Below are 21,139 nucleotides of genomic sequence, written 5' to 3'. Positions count from 1 at the left end.
CCTCCCAAAGTGTTGGAATTATAGGCATGAGCCACCATGCCCAGCCGGCACAGGTCTTTTTATTTTATTTATTTATTTTTTGAGAGGAAGTCTTGCTCTGTTGCCCAGGCTGGAGTGCCAGTGGCAGGATCTCAGCTCACTGCAGCCTCCACCTCCTGGGGGTCCAGCGATTCTCCTGCCTCAGGCTTCCAGGTAGCTGGGATTACAGGCACGTGCCCCCATGCCTGGCTAATTGTTTTTTGTATTTTTAGTAGAGACGGGGTTTCACCATGTTGGTCAGGCTGGTCTCAAACTCCTGACCTCAGGTGATCCACCCGCCTAGGCCTCCTAGACTGCTAGGATTACAGGCATGAGCCACCACACCCAGCCAACACACAGGTCTTTTTAAATGGTATTCGTTGAGAGCAATCTGTGAAGGGCTTGGCACATAACAAGTGCTCAATAAATGTGGGTTATCACTGCAGAATCTAAAGCAGGAAGAGGTCGAGTGGTCCACCCTGCCACTCAGGGCATTGATTCTCCCCATGACTTCCTTAATGGAATGTGATCTTAGGCTCTGCTTAAATGCCTCCAAGGACAAGGAGCTCACTCTTTTCTTCTCTCAGGAGTCACTCTTGTCTCTATCGGCAACAGTCCCAAGAGTCTCCAACCCCAGCCCCAGCCCCAGCCCCAAGACTCACCCTGCAGCTGGGAGAAGCGCAGGGCAGCGGCATTGAGCGCCTCCACCCGCTCGCTCTGGGCCACAATGTCTCCCTCCAGCAGTCCATGCTTCTGCAACAGGTCATCTGCCTCCACCAGGTGCTGCCCACACTCCGGGGACAGCAGCTGAGCCTACAAGCGGGGACAGCACTGAGCACACCTCTGGCACTGCCCTGGCCACTCGCCTCTCCCCCATCGCCTGTGCCAGCCCCTGCTGCTCTGCACTGTCACTCTTGACTCTGACCCGTCTTGGAGAGATATGGACCAGCCTCAAGACCCTCTTACCAGCTCTGTGGCCTGGGCCTCAGTTTCCTCATCAGAAAGAAAAAAGCCGAGCCCCAGCTGTTGTCGGCTCTCACAGCTAGCAATGGTGTTCTGTCTCTGTCTCCCTCTTTCTCTACCTGTCTCTCTCTGAATGTTTCCATCTCTCGTGGACTCTACATTTCTGGGCTTTGTCTCTGTCACAGCAGCTCAGTCTCTGCTTCCATGTCTTTCTTGTCTATACATCTTTGTCTCCATCTCTCTCTGCATCTCTCTTTCTACATTTCTACCCCTTTCTCTTTCTCTCTGTCTGTATCTTCCTTCCTTCCTTCCTTCTTTTCCTTCTTTTTTTTTTTTTTTTTTCCTCTTCTTCTTTTTTTGAGACAGAGTCTGGCTCTGTCGCCCAGGCTGGAGTACAGTGGCACGATCTCGGCTCACTGCAAGCTCCGCCTCCCGGGTTCAAGCGATTCTCCTGCCTCCCGAGTGGATGTACCTTGCCCGGCTAATTTTTGGATGTTTTAGTAGAGATGGGGTTTTGCCATGTTGGTCAGGCAGGTCTCGAACTCCTGACCTCAGATGATCCGCCTGCCTTGGCCTCCCAAAGTGCTGGGATTACAGGTGTGAGCCACCGCACCCGGCTTCTTTTTTTTTTTGAGACAGGATCTTGTTCTGTCACCCAGGCTGGAGTGTAGTGGTGCAATCATGGCTCACACAGCCTCAACCTCCTGGGCTCAAGTGATCGTCCCATTTCAGAGTAGCCGGGACTACAAGCGCATGCCACCACACCTAGCTAGTTTTTGTTTTTGTTTTTATTTTTTTTGTACAGACAGGATCTCACTATGTTGACCAGGCTGGTCTCAAACTCTGGGGCTCAAGCAATCTGCCTACCTCGGCCTCCCACAGTGCTGGTACCGCAGGTGTAAGCCACCATGCCCAGCTGGCTTCTATCTTTATTGTCTCATCTCTCTCTATTTCTGGTAGGTCTTTCCCTCTCTCAAATTGATTCCAATCTTCCTGTATCTTTCTCTGTAGTCATGCAGATTTTCATTGTCACCTTTGTGTCTGCCTCCCCCTCTCTCTGCCTCTCTGATTTCTCTCCCTCTCTCTCAAACTGTCACTCTCTGTCTGCATCCCTGGCTTACTCTGTCTCTGTATCTCCATGTCTTTTTTCATTTCTCTCTCTTTTTTTCTTCTTTTTTTTTTTTTTTTAGACAGAATCATATTCTGTCATCCAGGCTGGAGTGCAGTGGCACCATCTTGGCTCACTGCAGCCTCTGCCTCCTAGATTCAAGCGATTCTTGAACCTCAGCCTCCCAAATAGCTGGGACTACAGGCACATGCCACCACACCCAGCTAATTGTTCTGTATTTTTAGTAGACAGGGGGTTTCACCAGGTTGGACAGGCTGGTCTGAAACTCCTGACCTCAAGTGATCTGCCCACCTCGGCCTCCCAGAGTGCTGGGATTACACGTATAAGCCACCGTGTCCAGCATTTTTCTATTTCTCTATTCGTCTCTGTCTCGTTCCCATTCTGTTTCTTTGTCTGCCTCTCTTGTCCATCTCTGTATCTTTCTCTCACTCTCTCTCTCGTTCTCTCTTTTTGTCTTCCTGGCTTTCTCTTTATCTTCTTCTATCTCTGCCCTTCCCTCTCCAGCTCCAGCTGTCTGTCAACGCTTTCAGCGTCTGCATCCTTCCCTCCCTCCTGGCACTCCACCCACATCCGCGGCCCCCGCCTGGCACCTGCATCTCCTCCATCCAGTCCACCATGTACACCATCTCCTGGAAGACCTTCTGCAGGGCCAGGTTCTGCTCGAGCCGTGTCCGCCGGGCACCCACAAGCCCAGTTAGCAGGGCCCACTGGCGCAGGACGCTGTCACGCTGGGCTGCCACCCGCCGGATATCGTAGTAGCCTTCGGCCGCCAACGCCTGGGCCAGCTCTGCCACACCCTGTACCCGCTCCTCGTAGGCTGCAATGTCTGCCTCGATCGCTTCGTGTTTCTTCATGGCTGCCTCCACTGCGGGCAACTCATACCCAAAGTTGTCCTGGGGCAGTGAGCCAGACACTCACCCATGCTGCCTCAGCAGTCCACCTGTTACCTTGACCCTGTGTGACCCTGGGGACTCCCCCCTCCATTACCTTGGAGACTGGCCCTGCCCTCCCTAGTTATCCTGGAGACCAGCCCCGCCCTCCCCTGTTACCCAGGTAACCTGGAGACCAGCCCCACCCTCCACTGTTACCTTGGAGACCAACCCCACCCTCCCTTGTTACCCTGGAGACCAGCGCCACCCTCCCCAGTTACTCTAAAGACCAACTCCCCTTTCCTGTTGCCCTGGAGATCAGCCCATCTTCCACAGTTACCTTGAAGACCAGCCCCATCCTCCCTTGTAGCCCTGGAGACCAGTGCCACCCTCTCCAGTTACCCTGGAGATCAACCCCACCCTCCCCTGTTGTCCTGGAGACCAACCCAATCTTCTCCAGTTACCCTGGAGAACAGACCCACCTCCTCTGTTGCCCTAGAGACCAACCCCACCTTCCCGTTTCCCTGGAGACCAGCTCTACTCTCTCCAGTTACCCTGGAAACAAGTCCCGCCCTCCTGTTACATCTCTAACCTTAAACTTGTTGCTCAGGAAAGAGGCCCACGCTTCCCCTGTCCTGGTTTACCTGACTCTGTTACTTAGGAAACCAATTCTATCCTCCTGAGTTACCCTAGACACAAGATACAACCTCTCTTGTCATTTAAAACACTCCCCCTATTGCTGAAGAGACTAATTCTGCCCTTTCTAGTTACCCTGAAGACCAGCCTCACTCTCCCATTACCCTGGAGATCGGGCCCATTCCCCTCACCCAACAATCACTTAGAAGACCAAGTTTCCCTTCCCATCCTCATTTATCACCAGGAAACTAATCTAACTCTTCCCTGTTGCCTAGGAGATCAAGTCTCCCTCTTTGGTCCCAGGACCATCAGCCCCGCCCTCCCTCCCTTTCCCCCCCGGAGCCAAGCCCTACACCTTGTACCTGGGAGACCAGACGCTGGTTCTCATTCAGCCAGCTCTCCCTCATAGCCACCTTGTGGTCAAACCTCTGTGCCAGTAGTTCCAGCTTCTCCTGCCGAATCAGCTCAGCCCGTAGGGCAGCCTCCCGCTCATGCTCAGCCTTCTCCAGCTCACCCCATGCCTGCAGGAGATAGGAGGAGGCAGTCAGACTCTGACAGCTCCCCACAGTTTAATGGTCTTGACTTAGTCTGAGGCCACTCATAGCATTATGGCAACTTCATGCAAATTGGAAAACATGTTGCTTCATTATGACACTTTACTACTGAAAAACTGTCAGAATGAATATCTAATCCATCATGCCTACAATGTGAACGATTCCCTTGAGCAGTGTGCAACCTATACAACTCCACAGTGCAACTCCACCTCTCCCCTGCATCCGTGGCCTTACCTTGTCAATATCCCAGATGCCACAGCCCTCCCGAGGCACAAAGAGGCGACGGTTGCAGGCACGCAGTTTGCTCTGGATGCTGAAGAGCAGCACCTCTAGGTTCCCCTTCTCCTGGAACCTGAAGGAGCATGAGCTCAGGAGACCTGCCATCATGCCACCCCTGCCCGCCCTCCCTCCAGAGCTGGGCCTCACTTGACAGGCTTCTCCAGCGTGCAATAGGCCGTGAAAGCCTGGAGTTGCTGCTGTACCCCACTTAAGGAGTTGGCAAATTTCTGGTTGCTGATGAGGCCCACGGTGCGGTGAATCCAGGCCAGCAGCTCGGCCGCCAGCTCCTCGTAGCGTTCTATGATCTTACCCACCTCCAACACCTGGTCCAAGACCTGACACAGCAGAGGAAGCGGGGGTCAGCCTCATCCCACCCATGCCTGCCGCCAGCTCCCAGCTTCCCACTCACCCACTCCTTGGCTCCTTATACCTTCCCGATACGCTTCCCCTCCACAGCCAGAGCCTTCATCTTGGAGAAATAGTGGTAGAAAGAGACCACATAGGTGATGATGGACTTCTCATCTGGAGCCTCCATGTTCACATCTGGAGGGAAGAGGGAGTGGGAAACAAGACAGTGGGCACTTTGACAGAGTGCTTGAAGGTATTGGGTGGAGGGATGGAGAAGCTACTCTCATTAGCTGTGTGACCTTGGGCAAGATAATTAACCTCTCTGTTCCTCAGGTTTTGTCAAATAGAAATCTACCTCCTGGGATTAAATAGTGCCTGACACATATAAACCACCATAGATAAATAGCTATACTTTTCTTTTCTTTTTTTTTTTTTTTTTTTTGAGGCGGAGTCTCGCTCTGTCGCCCAGGCTGGAGTGCAGTGGCGCGATCTCGGCTCACTGCAAGCTCCGCCTCCCGGGTTCCCGCCATTCTCCTGCCTCAGCCTCCCGAGTAGCTGGGACTACAGGCGCCGCCACCACGCCCGGCTAATTTTTTTGTATTTTTAGTGGAGACGGGGTTTCATTGTTTTAGCCAGGATGGTCTCGATCTCCTGACCTCGTGATCCGCCCGTCTCAGCCTCCCAAAGTGCTGGGATTACAGGCTTGAGCCACCGCGCCCGGCCTCTTTTTTTTTAAGATGGAGTTTTGCTCTTGTTGCCCAGGCTGGAGTGCAATGGCATGATCTTGCCTCACTGTAACCTCCACCTCCCAGGTTCAAGCGATTCTCCTGTCTCAGTCTCCCAAGTAGCTGGGGTTACAGGCATGCGCCACCATGCCTGGCTGATTTTGTATTTTTAGCAGAGACAGGGCTTCACCATGTTGGTCAGGCTGGTCTCGAACTCCTGACCTCAGGCGATCTGCCCACCTCGGCCTCCCAAAGTGCTGGGATTACAGATGTGAGCCACCGTGCCCAGCCTATACTTGTTTCTTGAACACACCATTCTACCTTCCACCTCAGGGCCTTTGCATGTGCTGTTCTCACTGTCTGGAGCACTGCCCCTCTTCTGTGTTCCTAATTCCCGCTTATGCTTCAGAACTCAACTCAACTTTTTACTTTTTTTTCAACAGATGGAGTCTGGCTCTGGCTCTGTTGTCCAGGCTGAAGCACAGTGGTGCAGTCACAGGTCACTGCAGCCTCAAACTCCTAGGTTCAAGCAATCCTCCCACCTCAGCCTCCTGAGTAGTCAGAACTAAAGGTGTGCACCACCATGCCTGGCTCAGCTCAAATTTCCTTAGATAAGCCTCCGTGTTCACTCTGTCTATAGTTGGTAATCCTCATGTTATTCTCCTCTTAGCATCTTATGATGTCCTTCCCAGAATGTATCACAATTTGTAATTACCTACTCACTTACGTGATTATGTCATTATCTAGAGCTTGAGTTTCATGAGGACAAAACTATGCCTCTTTTCTTTTCTTTTCTTTTCCCTTCCTTCCTTCCTTCCTTCCTTCCTTCCTTCCTTCCTTCCTTCCTTCCTTCCTCCCTCCCTCCCTCCCTCCCTCCCTCCCTCTCTCTCTCTCTCTTTCTTTCTTTCTTTCTTTCTTTTGAGGCAGAGTCTCAAGCTGTCGCCCAGGCTGGAGTACAATGGCGTGATCTTGACCTACTGCAACCTCTGCCTCCCAGGTTCAAGCGATTCTCATGCCTCAGCCTCCCAAGTAGCTGAGATTACAGGCACACAGCACCACACCAAGCTAATTTTTTGTAATTTTTTTTTAAATAGACTTTTTCTTTTTTATAAAATAGGGACAGGGTCTCACTGTGTTGCCCAGGCTGATCTTGAACTCTTGGGCTGAAACAATCCTCCTGCCTCAGCCTCCCATAGTGCTGGGACTATAGGCATGGGACACTATGCCCGGCCATATGCCCGTCTTAGTTACTACTGTTCTGCCTTCCCTGGCACACAGTAGATGCTAAATAAAAATTTAGTTAGCTTGTAAATGGTGCACGAGGCTTGATGTCAAGAAACAGGCTTTGGGGGCAGCATCCACTTGAATCCCAGTTCAACACTTACTCACTGCATGTCCTCAGAAAATAACCTGGCTTCTCTGAGCCTTAGTTTCCCCATTGTTATAATAAAGATGAGCATGGTTCCTGCCTCCTAGGAACAATGTAAGTATTAGAAAGACCAGCCTGGTACAGAGGGAAAACTCAACAAATTCTAACATCATTTTAATTGGTGGTTGTTTTTGCTTTTTGAGTCAGGATCTGGAGTGCAGTGTTGCAATCAGAGCTCATTGCAACTTTAAACTCCTGGGCTAAAGTGATCCTCCTGCCTTGGTCTTCTGTGTAGCTGGGACTACAGGTGTGTGCCACCACGCTTAGCTAAGATTTTTCATTTCTTTCTTTTTTTTTCTTTTTCTTTTCTTTTTTTTTTTTTTTTTGTAGAGATGAGATTTCGCTATGTTGCCCAGGCTGGTCCTCAACTTCTGGCCTCAAGCGATCCTCTTGCCTTAACCTCCCAAAATGCTGGGAGTACAGGCATGAGCCTGTACTCCTAAATAAGTAGGCCAGGTGTGGTAGCTCATGCCTGTAATCCTAGCTCTTTGGGAGGACGAGGCGAGCAGATCACTTGAGGTCAGGAGTTTGAGACTAGCCTGGCCAACAACGGTGAAACCCCATCTCTGCTAAAAAAAAAAAAAAAATAGGCGTGGTGGCATGCACCTGTAGTCCCAGTTACTTGGGAGGCTGAGGCAGGAGAATCACTTGAACCTGGGAGGTGGAAGTTGCAGTGAGCTGGGATCACCCCCACTGCATGCCAGTCTGTGACAGAGCAAGACTCTGTCTCAAAAAATAAATAAATATAAGAATAATAAATAAGTGAATAAAAACAAATAAGTAAAATAAAATGGCCAGGTGCAGTGACTCACACCTATAATTCCAACAGTGTAGGAGGCTGAAGTGGGCAGATCACCTGAGGTCAGGAGTTTGAGACCAGCCTGGGCAACATGGTGAAACCCTATCTCTACTAAAAATACAAAAATCAGCCAGGTGTGATGGCGCACACTTGTAGTCCCAGCTACTTGGGAGGCTGAGATGGGAGAATCACTTGAGCCTGGGAGGCTGAGGTTGCAATGAGCCGAGATCACGTCACTGCACTCCAGCCTGGGCAACAGAGCCAGACCTTGTCTCAATAAATAAATAAATAAGTAAATAAATAAATTAAATAAAACAGGGTTGATAAATTCTCTCTAACCAGGTCAGTGTGAAGATGAAAGTGAATAGCTCTGATAAAGTTCCCAGCCACGTGTTTGGCAGATAGTAGAGCTCAGAGGAAGGGAGCAGCTTTGATTCGGAATGGGAGATGGGTGTCAGGGCTGATCCTGGATTGGGGCTGAGGCTGAAGTCAGGGATGGGGTTAGGGATAGACTGGAAATGGAAAAGCAGCTGAGGATGAGGATGGAGTCGTGGGAGAGGTAGACATGGGGATGGGCTAGGGCGAAATGAGGTTGGATATGGATTAGGGCAGGGATAGGAATGGAGCTGGAGCTGAAGATGTGGTGGGGATGGAGACACTTGAAGATGGGGTGGCATTAGGGGTGGCGATGGCATTGGAGATGCCATTGGGTTTGGGGCTGGGGTAGGGGAGTGGGAGTTGGTTTTGGGGGAGATGGTTGAAAGCAGGGTTGGGGAGTGTGTTGGGGATGGGAGGAAATTGTGAATGGGGAAGAGGAGGGGTTACGTTGGGACATGGTTGGGGATGAGAGAGGAAGAGGTGTGAGGATGGAATGTGGGAGGGATCGCACAGGAGGAAGAGGAGGCAGAAGGGGAGGAGGCTGAGGAGAGAGTTGGGATTTGGAGAGACCTCAGGATTTGGGATGGTGCTGGGGTGGGATGGAGTTGAGTTTGACGTGGCATTGGGGTTGGGAGTCCCCCAAGAGGAAGTCCGGGCTGGGTCCGCACGACACTTACCTTCAGGATCCAGCAGCCTCGCCAGCCCCAGGTGCTGCTCAGCTGTGCGGAAGGCTCTCTGCAGGTTGTAGTTGGCGTTGGACTTGGTGAGTTTGCTGAAGTCCACGAGATCGGGCCTGGGCAGGGGCACAGAGCAGGCAGGCAGCAGGCAGGCTCCAGAGACGGCGGGCAAGCAGGGAGGAAGCCACCCTGTCTGAGAGCCACCCAGGGCAAGGGGCACAAGGGCACAGTCTAGCCAAGGGCCATGCTGTGTGTGCTGTGCAGCATTTAGCTGTGATGTGAGTGTGATGGACGCAGGCACGTCTCTGTGGGTTCCCGGGAATGTGTGTGTGCATGTGCATTTGTTGCTGGGCCGGCCTGTGCACACAGACGAATGGGTAGGCCAGCCTGAGTGTGCTTGGAAGAGATGAGCTCACACGGTGCATGCCTGTGTATGTCTCTGTGAAGTCCTATGACAATACGAGTGTGTACAGCCCTTATGTGTGTTGTGTAAGGACACATGTACTTCTTTTCTTTTTTCTTTTTTTTTTTGAGATGCAGTCTCGCTCTGTCACCCAGGCTGGAGTGCAGGGGTGCGATCTCGGCTCACTGCAACCTCCGTCTCCCGAGTTCAAGCAATTCTCCTGCCTCAGCCTCCCGAGTAGCTGGGATTACAGATGTGTACCACCACGCCCCGCTGATTTTTATATTTTTAGTAGAGACAGGGTTTCACCATGTTGGCCAGGCTGGTCTCGACTCCTGACCTCAAGTGATCCACCTGCCTAGGCCTCCCAAAGTGCTGGGATTACAGGTGTGAGCCACTGTGCCTGGCCAGGACACAATGTACCAGTTGACACATATATGCTTACTTTGGGGATTCTTTTTTTTTTTTTTTTTGAGAGGGAGTCTCGCTCTGTCGCCCAGGCTAGAGTGCAGTGGCGCGATCTTGGCTCACTGCAAGCTCCGCCTCCCGGGTTCACGCCATTCTCCTGCCTCAGCCTCCCGAGTAGCTGGGACTACAGGTGCCCACCACCATGCCCGGCTAATTTTTTGAATGTTTAGTAGAGACGGGGTTTCACCGTGTTAGCCAGGATGGTCTCAATCTCCTGACCTTGTGATCCGTCTGTCTTGGCCTCCCAAAGTGCTGGGATTACAGGCGTGAGCCACCGCGCCCAGCCTACTTTGGGGATTCTTATGTGGTGTTATGCAGTGGTTAGAAGTGTGAGGACCAGAGCCAGTTCATCAGAGCTTGAGCCCCAGCTTGGTCACATCCTGGTTGTGTCACTCTGGGTGAGCTACTGCGTTTCTCTGTGCTTTGGTTTCCTCTAAAATGGGGATAATAATAGTACCTGCCGGCCAGGCATAGTGGCTCTTGCCTATAATCCCAGCACTTTGGGAGGCTGAGTCAGGCAGATCACTTGAGGTCAGGAGTTTGAAACCAGCCTGGCCCAAATGGTGAAACTCCCATCTCCACTAAACATACAAAATTAGCTGGGCATGGTGGCATATGCCTGTAATCCCAGCTACTTGGGAGGCCGAGGTGGGTGGATCACCTGAGTTCAGGAGTTCAAGACCAGCCTGGCCAACACGGTGAAACCTCATCTCTACTAAAAATAGAACAATTCTCCAGGTGTGGTGGTGGGCGCCTGTAATCCTAGCTACTCAGGAGGCTGAAGCAGGAGAATCGCTTGAATCTGGGAAGCAGAGGTTGCAGTGAGCTGAGATCGTGCCACTGCACTCCAGCCTGGGCGACAGAGTGAGACTCACCCTCACAATAAATAAATAAATAAAAATAGCACCTGCCCACAGGTGGATCGGACACATTGAATGGATACATTGACTATTGAATGCTTTAGTGGGAAGCACTTAGAACAGTGCCTGTGCGTAGAAAACACTGAGCGAATGTCACCTAGTGTGAGGATGACCCTGGTGCAGCTTGTGAGTTTCTGTATATGGAGGTGGGTCTGGGTTTCCCTATGTGTGTATGAGTGTGTGTAGGTGTAAGAGGCAGGGATTGTGAGTGGACAGGTGTCCAAAGCAGAAAATGCTGGATTCTGGCTTCTGCTACACCACCACAAGCCCCTTCCTGCGCCTGAGACTCAGTTTCCCCGATATGTCATGTGGACGATGATGATGTGTGTATAATTTGTGTGGGTGTCTGACCCTCAGCCATTTCAATGGCAGGCCCCAAGTTATCAATCCATGGGTGTACAGGGATGGGGACACTAGGGGCTCACTTTGAGGAAACATTTTCTTTTCTTTTCTTGTCTTTTGGGTGAGGGTAGGGGTGGAGTCTGACTGTTGTCCATGCTGGAGTGCAGTGGCACAATCTTGGCTCACTGCAACCTCCAACTCCTAGGTTCAAGCGATTCTCCTGCCTCAGCCTCCCCGGTAGCTGGGATTACAGGGGTACACCACCACGCCTGGCTAATTTTTTTTTTTTTTTTTTTTTTTTTTAGTAGAAATGGGTTTTGCCATGTTGGCCAGGCTGGTCTTGAACTCCTGACATCAGGTGATCCACCCGCCTCAGCCCCCCAAAGTGCGGGGATTACAAGCGTGAGCCACCGTGCCTGACCTGAGAAAGCATTTTCTGATAGGAGGAGGTGCTGGGTACACAGCAGCATGGACAGTGACAGGGGACCGAGCTTCCTACCTTGCGGGCAGACTGTGCACGTGTGTGGGTATCTGTGTGTGTGCACACATCTGTGCGAGGGCTTATGTGTGTCCATGTGTGCACAGGGTATGTGGACTGGACAGGAGCCCGTGTGGGTGTTCCTGTGCGTAAATGTGCAGGACATGTGTGTGAAGGGAAAGAAAAGTGTATGTGTGTGTAGAGGTGAAGGGATGGGTCTTTATGTCTGTGTGTGCCATCTACACACGTACATGTACAGGTGTGCAGCTGCGGGGATATGGGAGGGTGCAGGGCGGGGCTGGGCTGCCCCAGGCCGAGTGGTACCTGTGCCGGTGAATGAGGGCATTGAAGGCCAAGCCGTCCCGCCAGCTGGTGGTGAAATTCTGGATGTTTACCTCAGGGTAACTGGAAGTGTGAAGGGAGAAACGGAGGCAGAGATTGGGGAGAGTTAGGAGGGAAGAAAGAGGGAAAAAGAGGGAGACCAAATGATAGGGAAAGAAGGTGAGAGAGAGGGGGTAGAACATTGAAAGATGTATGGGTGGGTGGGTGTTGGGTGGTTAGAGAGAGAGATAGGTAGATACATAGATAGATGATAGATAGATAGATAGATAGATAGATAGATAGATAGATAGATAGATACATAGATAGATAGATACATAGATAGATAGATGGATAGATAGAGGTTGATAGATGATAGATATATAGATTGATAGAAGATAGATAGATAGCAGGAGAAGAGAGAAAAAGCAGCAAAAGAAAGAAGAGAGAAGAGAGGGAAGGAGAGAAGGAGGAAGCAGAGAGATAGTAAGACAGGGAAAGAGCAAGATATAGACAGAGATGGGGAGAGAAAGGAGAGGAGAGAGAAAGAAGACATGAAGGAAAAGGGAAGGAGGAAAGGAGAGAAGGAGGGAGGAGAAAAGAGATAAGTACAAGGAAAAGCAGACATAGAGAGAGACAAACACGTAGAGAAACAGATGGTAAAAGTCCCCATGATCTCCCTTGCAAGACAGACAGCCCAGAAGGATGAGAGTCAGAGAAGCCCACCTCCATCCCATACCTGCCCCTCCCTCCATCCTCCTAGGGGCTGCTCTACAGGGGACAATTGAGTTTCAGGTCTTACTGCTCCCTGCAGGGCAGAGAGTTGGGGGCCCAAGGGAACCTGCCCAGTAGAGCCTGCACTCCACCCCGCCGCCAGCTCAGCCACACTGAAGGGACCCAGGACTTTGAACTCTCCTGTGTACGCCCTGTGAGGCAGAAGGGTGATGCTCATAGCGGGAGAGGGTGGCCAGAGTTTGGACATAGCACTGAAGGTCCACATAGGTGAATGTGAGATCTCTTGAAATGTAGGACGAAACAGGATGGGGGACAGAGAGAAGAGAGCAGGCTGGGGACAGTTCACCTCTTTCCAGCATTGGTCTCTGAGGAGTCCAAGAGTTCTCTTTTATTTTTATTTATTTATTTGTTCATTTATTTGTTTGTTATTTATTTTCAAGACAGGGTCTTGCTCTGTAGCCTAGGCTGGAGTGCAGTGGCATGATTGTAGCTCACTGCACCCTTGAACTCCTGGACTCAAATAATCCTCCCATCTCAGCCTCTTGAGAACCTGAGAAGCTACGACTATGGATGTGTGTCCAACAACAACAACAATAAACCAACTTTTTGTAGAGATGGGGTCTTGCTATGTTGCCTAGGCTGCTCTCAAAGCCCTAGCCTCAAGTAATCCTTCCACCTCATTCTCCTAAAGTGATAGGCATGAGACACTGTGCCCAGTGAGGCCAAGAGTTCTACATTTGAAACTGGGTGGGGTGCAGTGGTCCCAGCTACTTGGGAGGCTGAGAAGGGAGGATCACTGGAACCTAGGAGGTCAAGGCTTCAGTGAGCTATGATCATGCCACTGCACTCCAGCCCGGGTGACAGAGCAAGACCCTGTCTCTAAGTAAATAAATACATTTGAACCCATCCTTCCAGCATGTTAGGAAGGATTATTAGTCAAGGCTGGAGACGTGGATATATTTTATTTACCAGTTGGTTAGCTTCAGATGGAACTTTTTGACCCTGAAGACGTAGGCTGCCTCTTGAGCTCTTGTCTGGGAAGGAACTGCAGAGGTTAGAGGACCACTTGCCTAACCTCCTAAGGAAGGTGGTGGGGGTGCTTACCCAGCTGTCTTCATCTGACACCACAAGAGCAGAGCATCCTTGGCTGAGCGTGTCTCTCTGTTGTCCTCAGTCTCAATTTTGATGACTTGAATCTGTGAAAATACAAAAAATGGCTACCAGGGCCTGGAGAGCTTGAGGCTTGGAGATGCCCCCCACTCACCATCTGCTACTAGAGAGGGTGGCAGGTGACAGAGGAGATGGGGGAGGCAGCATCTAGCTGGGAGTGGGGGTTCAGGAGTGTGAGGATAAGTTCTGGAGTGGGCCAGGACATCCACAATTAGGGGAGCAGTTAGGACTCAGGTCTCAGTTTCCAAGGAAGCCTCCAAACTGAGCATCTGGGCCACTTTCTTGGTCTAAGTCACCGCTGTCTCCTGCCTAGGCTGGTGTGGTGGCCTTCATGCTGATCTCCCCACTCCTGCATCCACAATCTGTTACCCACATGGCAGACAGAGGGACCCTGTGAACACTCAAATCAGATCCTTGTTCCTCTTGTCAACACCCTCCGTATCTCTGTTTCATTCAAGGTAAAATTGAAAGTTCCCATGATCTCCCTTCAGTAAATTGATGACCTCATCTTCAACAGCTCACTCCACTCCATACCTGCTGGCCTCTTCCCCGAATCACGAGCATTCTACCTCCTTGGTCCTTTAGCACTGGCTGTTCCCTTTAACTGGAACATCCTTTCCCCAAGTCCCACATGGCTCCAACCTCCTTCAGGTCTTTACTCAAATGTGACCTTCTCTGTAAGGCCTTCACTGACCATTTGATTTTAAATCTCATCACACACCCAAATTTCATATCCCCTTCCCTGTTTTATTATCTTCTTAACATTTACCACAGCCTATACATTTTATCTTTTCATCAGATTTACTGCTTTCCCCACCAAAATGTAAAAGCTTCAGGACCATAGGGATGTTTACCTGTTTTGTGCACTGTTGTATCTCACTTAGTAGTGTTTGATAAAGTTCTGAATGGCCCAAAATCTCCAGTGGATTCTAGAGCCTAAGGTGGGTATCTGAGACTTGGGTCCTGGATTTAGGAACAAGGTTTGGCATGTGGGTTCCAAGGGAAAGAACCAAGACCCTTCCAAGGAGGTCCCAGCCCCTACTGCAAGGCTCCAGCTGCCAGCAGTGATCTCCCACTCTCATGATCTCATTCCTCAATTTTGTTCTGACAGTGTCTGTACCTGTCTCCAGTGTCTCCTTGTTCCCTGAGCTCCATGCCCAGGACCCAGTGGACTCCTAGATGTCCCCCAGCTCTTCTATGTCCTTCCTGGACCCATAACCACTGGACCTATTTCAAACTGGCCCTCAGGGTGTTCCTCAAACCTGCTCCCTCTCCCTGTCCCTGTCTCAGGGCAGCCCCATCATCCTCTAGTCCCCAGATCAGAGCTCTGAGTCTTCCCCTGGACACCGTCTCCCTCTTCCCTCCCATAAGGCCTGTCCACTCCACTCCCTGAGTGTCTCCCCAGCCTGCCCCCTTTTGCCTCCACATAGTCCCACCCTGATCCAACTTCATCCTCCTCCCTGGGCTCTTGGCTCCCAATATTGGTGAACACCTCCAACCCAGAGGGATCTTTCTTTCTTTCCTTCCCTCCCTCCCTCCTTCCTTCCTTCCTTCCTTCCTTCCTTCCTTCCTTCCTTCCTTCCTTCCTTCCTTCCCTCCTTCCTTCCTTTCCTCCTTCCCTCCTTCCTTCCTTCCTTCCTTCCTTCCTTCCTTCCTTCCTTCCTTCCTTCCCTCCTTCCTTCCCTCCTTCCCTCCTTCCCTCCTTCCCTTCTTCCCTCCCTCCCTCCTTCCCTCCCTCCCTCCGTCCCTCCCTTCTTTCTTTTTTTTTTTTTTTGAGACAGAGTCTTGCTCTGTCGCCCAGGCTGGAGTGCGGTGGTGCAATCTAGGCTCACTGCAAGCTCTGCCTCCCAGGTTCACACCATTCTCCTGCCTCAGCCTCCCAAGTAGCTGGGACTACAGGTTCCCACCACCACGCCCGGCTAATTTTTTGTATTTTTAGTAGAGACGGGGTTTCACTGTGTTAGCCAGGATGGTCTTGATCTCCTGACCTCATGATCCACCTGCCTCGGCCTCCCAAAGTGCTGGGATTACAGGCGTGAGCCACCACGCCTGGCTCTTTTCTTTCTTTTCTTTCCTTTCTTCCTTTCTTTCTTTTCTTTTTGAGATGGGGTTTCGCTCTTGTTGCCCAGGCTACAGAGCAATGGTGCGATCTCAGCTCACTGCAACCTCCGCCTCCCAGGTTCAAGCGATTCTCCTGCCTCAGCCTCCTGAGTAGCTGCTGGGACCACAGGCATACACCACCGTGCCCAGCTAATTTTTAAAAAATTTTAAAGGTCTCATTAAGTTGGCCAGGCCGGTCTCAAACTCCTGGCTTCAGTGTTCCTCCCACCTCAGCCTCCCAAAGTGCTGGGATTACAGGCCACTTCACCTGGCCCTGCATAGCTTTTTACACTTCTTCTCTAACTAGAACTGGTACTTTTTCCATATATGTCTTCTTTACATATTTATGTATTTATTATGCATCATTATGCATTGGATCCCTCTCTCGTCCACCAATGTTTTGCCATTAATCCCGTGGCCGCCCAGGCGCAGTGGCTCATGCCTGTAATCCCAGCACTTTGGGAGGCCGAGGCGGGTGGATCACTTGAGGCGAGGAGTTCGAGACCACCCTAGCCAACATGGTAAAACACTGTTTCTGCTATTATTCATTATTCTTCTCACCACAATGTAAGCTCCTAAAAGGCACATCTTTGTCTGTTTGTCTTTATGCTGGATCAAGATTGCCTGGATTCTAATTTCAGCTCCAACACCCAGCTATGTGTGATCCTGGGCAGATGACACCTCCTATCTGGGCTTCCATTTCCTCACTGGCAAAATGGGCTAATAAATAGTGTCTAATTTGTGGGGTTGCTATGTGTATTAAATGTCAAGTGCTTAGAAAAGTGTTTGAAACAAGGTCAATACAACATAACATGATTATCGTGATGGTGGTGATATGACAATTACTTTCATCATCATTTTCATCCCTACCACCTGGAATAGGATTCCAGCATATTAGGATATTACTGGCCGGGTGCGGTGGCTCACGCCTGTAATCCCAGCACTTTGGGAGGCTGAGGCAGGTGGATCACGAGGTCAGGAGATCAAGACCATCCTGGCTAACACGGTGAAACCCTGTCACTATTAAAAATACAAAAAATTAACCAGGCCTGGTGGCGGGCACCTGTAGTCCCAGCTACCCAGGAGGCTGAGGCAGAAGAATCACGTGAACTCGGCAGATGGGGCTTGCAGTGAGCAGAGATCAGGCCACTGCACTCCAGCCTAGGCGACAGAGAGCGACTCCATCTCAAAAAAAAAAAAAAAAAAAGGATATTATTGGAAGGAATGAATGAATGGGTAAACGGTAGGGAACGCCTTCCTAAGTCCTACTGGTGCGGGGCTTGACAGGGGCCACTCGAGGGTCACCTGGAAGCGCAGGATGATGGTCCAGACCAGCCCCAGCGTCAGCCTGTGATTCCCATCCACGATGTCATGTGAACCCACGTTCTCCAGGTGCACGCGCTGCTCCTTCAGAAACTGCAGCGCCTTGTCCACGTTCTCCAGTGAGTGGATCCGCATGCGGCCGCGCGTGGGCCTGGGCTAGGACGACAGGAGCGGTGGGCGATCGGGGGTCTGGACAGACAGGAGCATGGCTCCCTCGGCCCCGCCCCTTCCAAAGAAGCCCGCCTCCCATGGCCACGCCCCCTGCGTGTCCAGGATCAGGCTATCCTCTTCTCGTTTCAACTAAGACGCAGGACTCAGTCCTTCTAAAGAAGCCCTGCCCCGTCCCATAGCCAGACCCTTTCAAGAGTCACATCCCTTCAAGGCTTATTCACGTCCCTGGCTCTGCCCCTTCCACAGGCGCCCCACTTCCAACCTGACAACTACGCCCCTCATCATGAAGCCCCGCCCTCCTAGCCCATAGCCACAGCGCTGGCCCTGGCATTGGATCCCTCTCTCGTCCACCAATGTTTTGCCGCTAATCCCATGGCCGCCCCAGCACGGTGGCTCACGCCTGTAATCCCAGCACTTTGGGAGGCCGAGGTGGGTGGTTCACTTGAGGCGAGGAGTTCGAGACCAGCCTGGCCAGCAAGGCAAAACACTGTCTCTACTAAAAATACAAAAATTAGCCAGGCGTGGCAGCGGGCTCCTGCAATTCCAGCTACTCGGGAGGCTGAGGCAGGAGAATCGTTTGAACCCGGGAGGCGGAGGCTGCAGTGAGCCGAGATCATGCCACTGCACTCCAGTCTGGGTGAGGGAGTGAGACTTCGTCTAAAAAAAAAAAATCGCCGGGCGCGGTGGCTCACGCCTGTAATCCCAGCACTTTGGGAGGCCGAGGCGGGCGGATCACAAGGTCAGGAGATCGAGACCACGGTGAAACCCCGATTCTACTAAAAATACAAAAAATTAGCCGGGCGCGGTGGCGGGCGCCTGTAGTCCCAGCTACTCAGGAGGCTGAGGCAGGAGAATGGCGTGAACCCGGGAGGCGGAGCTTGCAGTGAGCCGAGATTGCGCCACTGCACTCCAGCCTGGGCGACAGAGCGAGACTCTGTCTCAAAAAAAAAAAAAAAAAAAAAAAAAAAAAAATCCTGTGTCACACCCCTCGCTGCCTCTGCCTCACTGCTTCCCTTTATGATCCCTACCCAGAGCCACGCCCATTCCAATTAAGTTCCACCCTGCCCCAGCGATCTTCCCCATGTTTATAGCTCACTTCCAACAGCGTTGGTTCCTACTCTTTTTTTTTTTTTTTTTTTTTGCTTTTGTTGTTGTTTTTGAGACGGAGTCTCGCTCTGTCGCCCAGGCTGGAGTGCAGTCGCGCGATCTTGGCTTACTGCAACCTCTGCCTCCTGGGTTCAAGCGATTCTCCTGCCTCAGCCTCCTGAGTAACTGGGACTACAGGTGCCCGCCACCACGCCCGGCTAATGCTCTTTGAGTTTTTAAAATTCTTTTTGTAGAGACGGAGTCTCGCCACAGCGCGTGGGTATTTATTTATTTATTTATTTATGAGAGAGGGTCTCTGCCAGGTGCTGTGGCTCACGCCTGAAATCCCAGCACTTTGGGAGGCCGAAACTGGAGGATAGCTTGAGTCCAGGAGTTCTAGATCAGCCTGGAAACATAGTGGGTCCTCGTATCTATTTAAAAAAAATTTTTTTTTTTAAGAAAAAAGAGAGAGGCCGGGCGCGGTGGCTCAAGCTTGTAATCCCAGCACTTTGGGAGGCCGAGACGGGCGGATCACGAGGTCAGGAGATCGAGACCATCCTGGCTAACACGGTGAAACCCCGTCTCTACTGAAAAATACGAAAAACTAGCCAGGCGAGGTGGCGGGCACCTGTAGTCCCAGCTACTCAGGAGGCTGAGGCAGGAGAATGGCGTGAACCCGGGAGGCGGAGCTTGCAGTGAGCTGAGATCCAGTCACTGCACTCCAGCCTGGGCGGCAGAGCAAGACTCCGTCTCAAAAAAAAAAAAAAAAAGAAAAGAAAAGAAAAAAGAGAGAAACAAGAGTCTGGCCTTGTGGCCCAGAGTGGAGAGCGGTGGTGCAATCATGGCCCACTGCAGCCTACCGACCTCCCAGGCTCAAGCAATCCTCTCGCCTCAACCTCCTGGGTACTTGGGACTACAGGCTCGTGCCACCACGCCTGGCTAATTTAAAAACAAAAACAATCAAACAAAAAAAAAACGTAGAGACGGGGGTCTCATTATGTTGTCCAGGCTGGTCTGAAACTCCTGGGCTTAAGTGTTCCTCCCGCCTTGGCCCCTCAAAGTGCTAGGATTACAGGCATGAGCCACCACACCCGGCTGTTTGTTCCTATTCTATCGCCATGCCCCTCACAAGTCCCTGAAGGCTCCAGGCTCCAGTCCTTTAAGGAATCTGTACTACCCCTTGAGAATCCCACGCTTTTAGTTGAAACCCCATTCAACCCAGAGACACAGCTCCAACTCATACAACAAGCCACATCCCAGGACACCGTCTTCGTCCCTAGACACCCAGGACCTAGGTGTCACCCTACTAAGGAACACTGCCCCTTAGCCTAGAGCCCCGCACCTTCATCCACTCCCCACTCCACCAACCCGCAACACAGTTCTGCCGCTGTTTTATAGCCATGCCCCTGCTAGCTCATACCCCAGGCCAGTCCCTTCTAACAAAACTCCTCCCTTATCAAATAGCCCTGCCCTTTGCAACAGAGCGCCTCCCCTTCCATCGAAGCCCGGCCTCGCAACTGTAGCTAGCTGGTCATCAGCTTCGGTTCCAGTCATGCGCCCAGGTGTCTCACAACCAAGTTCCGCCCCAGCGCCACAGCCCCACACACCCATGTAGAGGGACCTCTTACCCACAGGGCCCTTCTAGCACGCTCCACCCGCCCATGAGCCAGTCCCCTACTTGCAGTTCAGCCCTTCCAGAGAAGCCCAACCCCAGCCTGAGACCCCAGGGAGGACCCCTGCCCCAGCCCTTTAGGCCCCCTCACCAGCTGCTCCCCAGACAGCACTTCCAGGAGCCGCGTGAGCACGAAGCCGTCCCGGAGGTCCACATAGAGGTCCCCGATGTGGCAGCCCACGCGGGCGAGGTGCGAGTTCACCCACTTGGTGAAGGTTTTCTTCTGCACGGCTTCCCGCTCATCTGGAGGACAGGCCCTGATGAGCTCCCAGGAGCTTCCATCTTCACCCCAGCCCTCCGCGAGCCAAGCCTGCTCAGGCCCAGCTCGCTGCAAGAGTCCCCCCTCACAGGCGGATCACTTGAGGTAAGAGTTCAAGACCAGCCCGGCCAACATGGTGAAACCCTGTCTCTACTAAAAATACAAAAAGCAGCCGGACATGGTGGCGGGTGCCCATAATCCCAGCTACTGGAGAGGCTGAGGCAGGAGAATTGCTTGAACCTGGGAGGCGGAGGCTGCAGTGAGCCAAGATCGCGTCACTGCACTCAGGCCTGGGCGACAGAGCAAGACTCCATCTCAAAAACGAACAAAAAAAAGAGTGAGTCGGCCGGGTGCGGTGGCTCACGCCTGTAATCCCAGCACTTTGCAAGGCCAAGAGGGGCAGATCACAAAGTCAGGGGTTCAAGACCAGCCTGGCCAATATGGTGAAACCCTGTCTCTACTAAAAATACAAAAAAAAAACTTAGCTGGGCGTGGTGGTGCATGCCTGTAATTCCAGCCATTCGGGAGACTGAGGCAGGAGAATTGCTTGAACCAGGGAGACAGAGGTTGCAGTGAATCGAGATCACGCCACTGCACTCCAGCCTGGGCGACAGAGCGAGACTCTGTCTCAAAAAAAAAAAAAAAAAAAAAAGAGAGAGAGAGAGTCCAGCCTCAGCAGCCACGTCTCCTCCTACCTGGGACGCCTTCCCCTACTCTCTGCCACCCACCTGGTGACAACCTTCCTGTCCCTTGAAGTTTTCCTGAGATGTCACTTGTACAGGAAGTCTTCCCCGCTTGTGACCCCAGTTGGCTCTAGTCATTCATTCATTCAATAAATATTCGAACACACACTCTGTGTCTGTTCAAGACTCTGTGAATACAGACAGGGC

At 51.7% G+C, this 21,139-nt stretch overlaps 1 protein-coding gene across 5 annotated transcripts in view; it reads right to left on the bottom strand.

Moving 5' to 3' along the window:
- LOC105495626 (spectrin beta, non-erythrocytic 4) overlaps window positions 1-21,139 on the bottom strand; it is a 117,054-nt gene that overhangs the window by 70,502 nt on the left and 25,413 nt on the right. For all 5 annotated transcript variants that reach the window (XM_071086863.1, XM_071086864.1, XM_071086866.1 and 2 more), the window contains 11 exons: window positions 20,082-20,233; window positions 17,044-17,217; window positions 13,573-13,664; window positions 11,740-11,820; window positions 8,805-8,920; window positions 4,879-4,991; window positions 4,596-4,783; window positions 4,404-4,521; window positions 3,978-4,136; window positions 2,701-3,003; window positions 681-831 (listed from right to left, as the gene is read on the bottom strand). In XM_071086863.1, coding sequence (XP_070942964.1) covers window positions 681-831; window positions 2,701-3,003; window positions 3,978-4,136; window positions 4,404-4,521; window positions 4,596-4,783; window positions 4,879-4,991; window positions 8,805-8,920; window positions 11,740-11,820; window positions 13,573-13,664; window positions 17,044-17,217; window positions 20,082-20,233 — 1,647 coding nt within the window. The remainder of the gene's footprint in view (window positions 1-680; window positions 832-2,700; window positions 3,004-3,977; window positions 4,137-4,403; window positions 4,522-4,595; window positions 4,784-4,878; window positions 4,992-8,804; window positions 8,921-11,739; window positions 11,821-13,572; window positions 13,665-17,043; window positions 17,218-20,081; window positions 20,234-21,139) is intronic.

Source organism: Macaca nemestrina, chromosome 20, assembly GCF_043159975.1.
Source record: "Macaca nemestrina isolate mMacNem1 chromosome 20, mMacNem.hap1, whole genome shotgun sequence".
In the NCBI taxonomy this organism is placed as follows: Eukaryota; Metazoa; Chordata; class Mammalia; order Primates; family Cercopithecidae; genus Macaca; species Macaca nemestrina.
The sequence above is the reverse complement of the archived record's forward strand: the minus strand, read 5'-3'. Positions and strand labels throughout refer to the sequence as shown.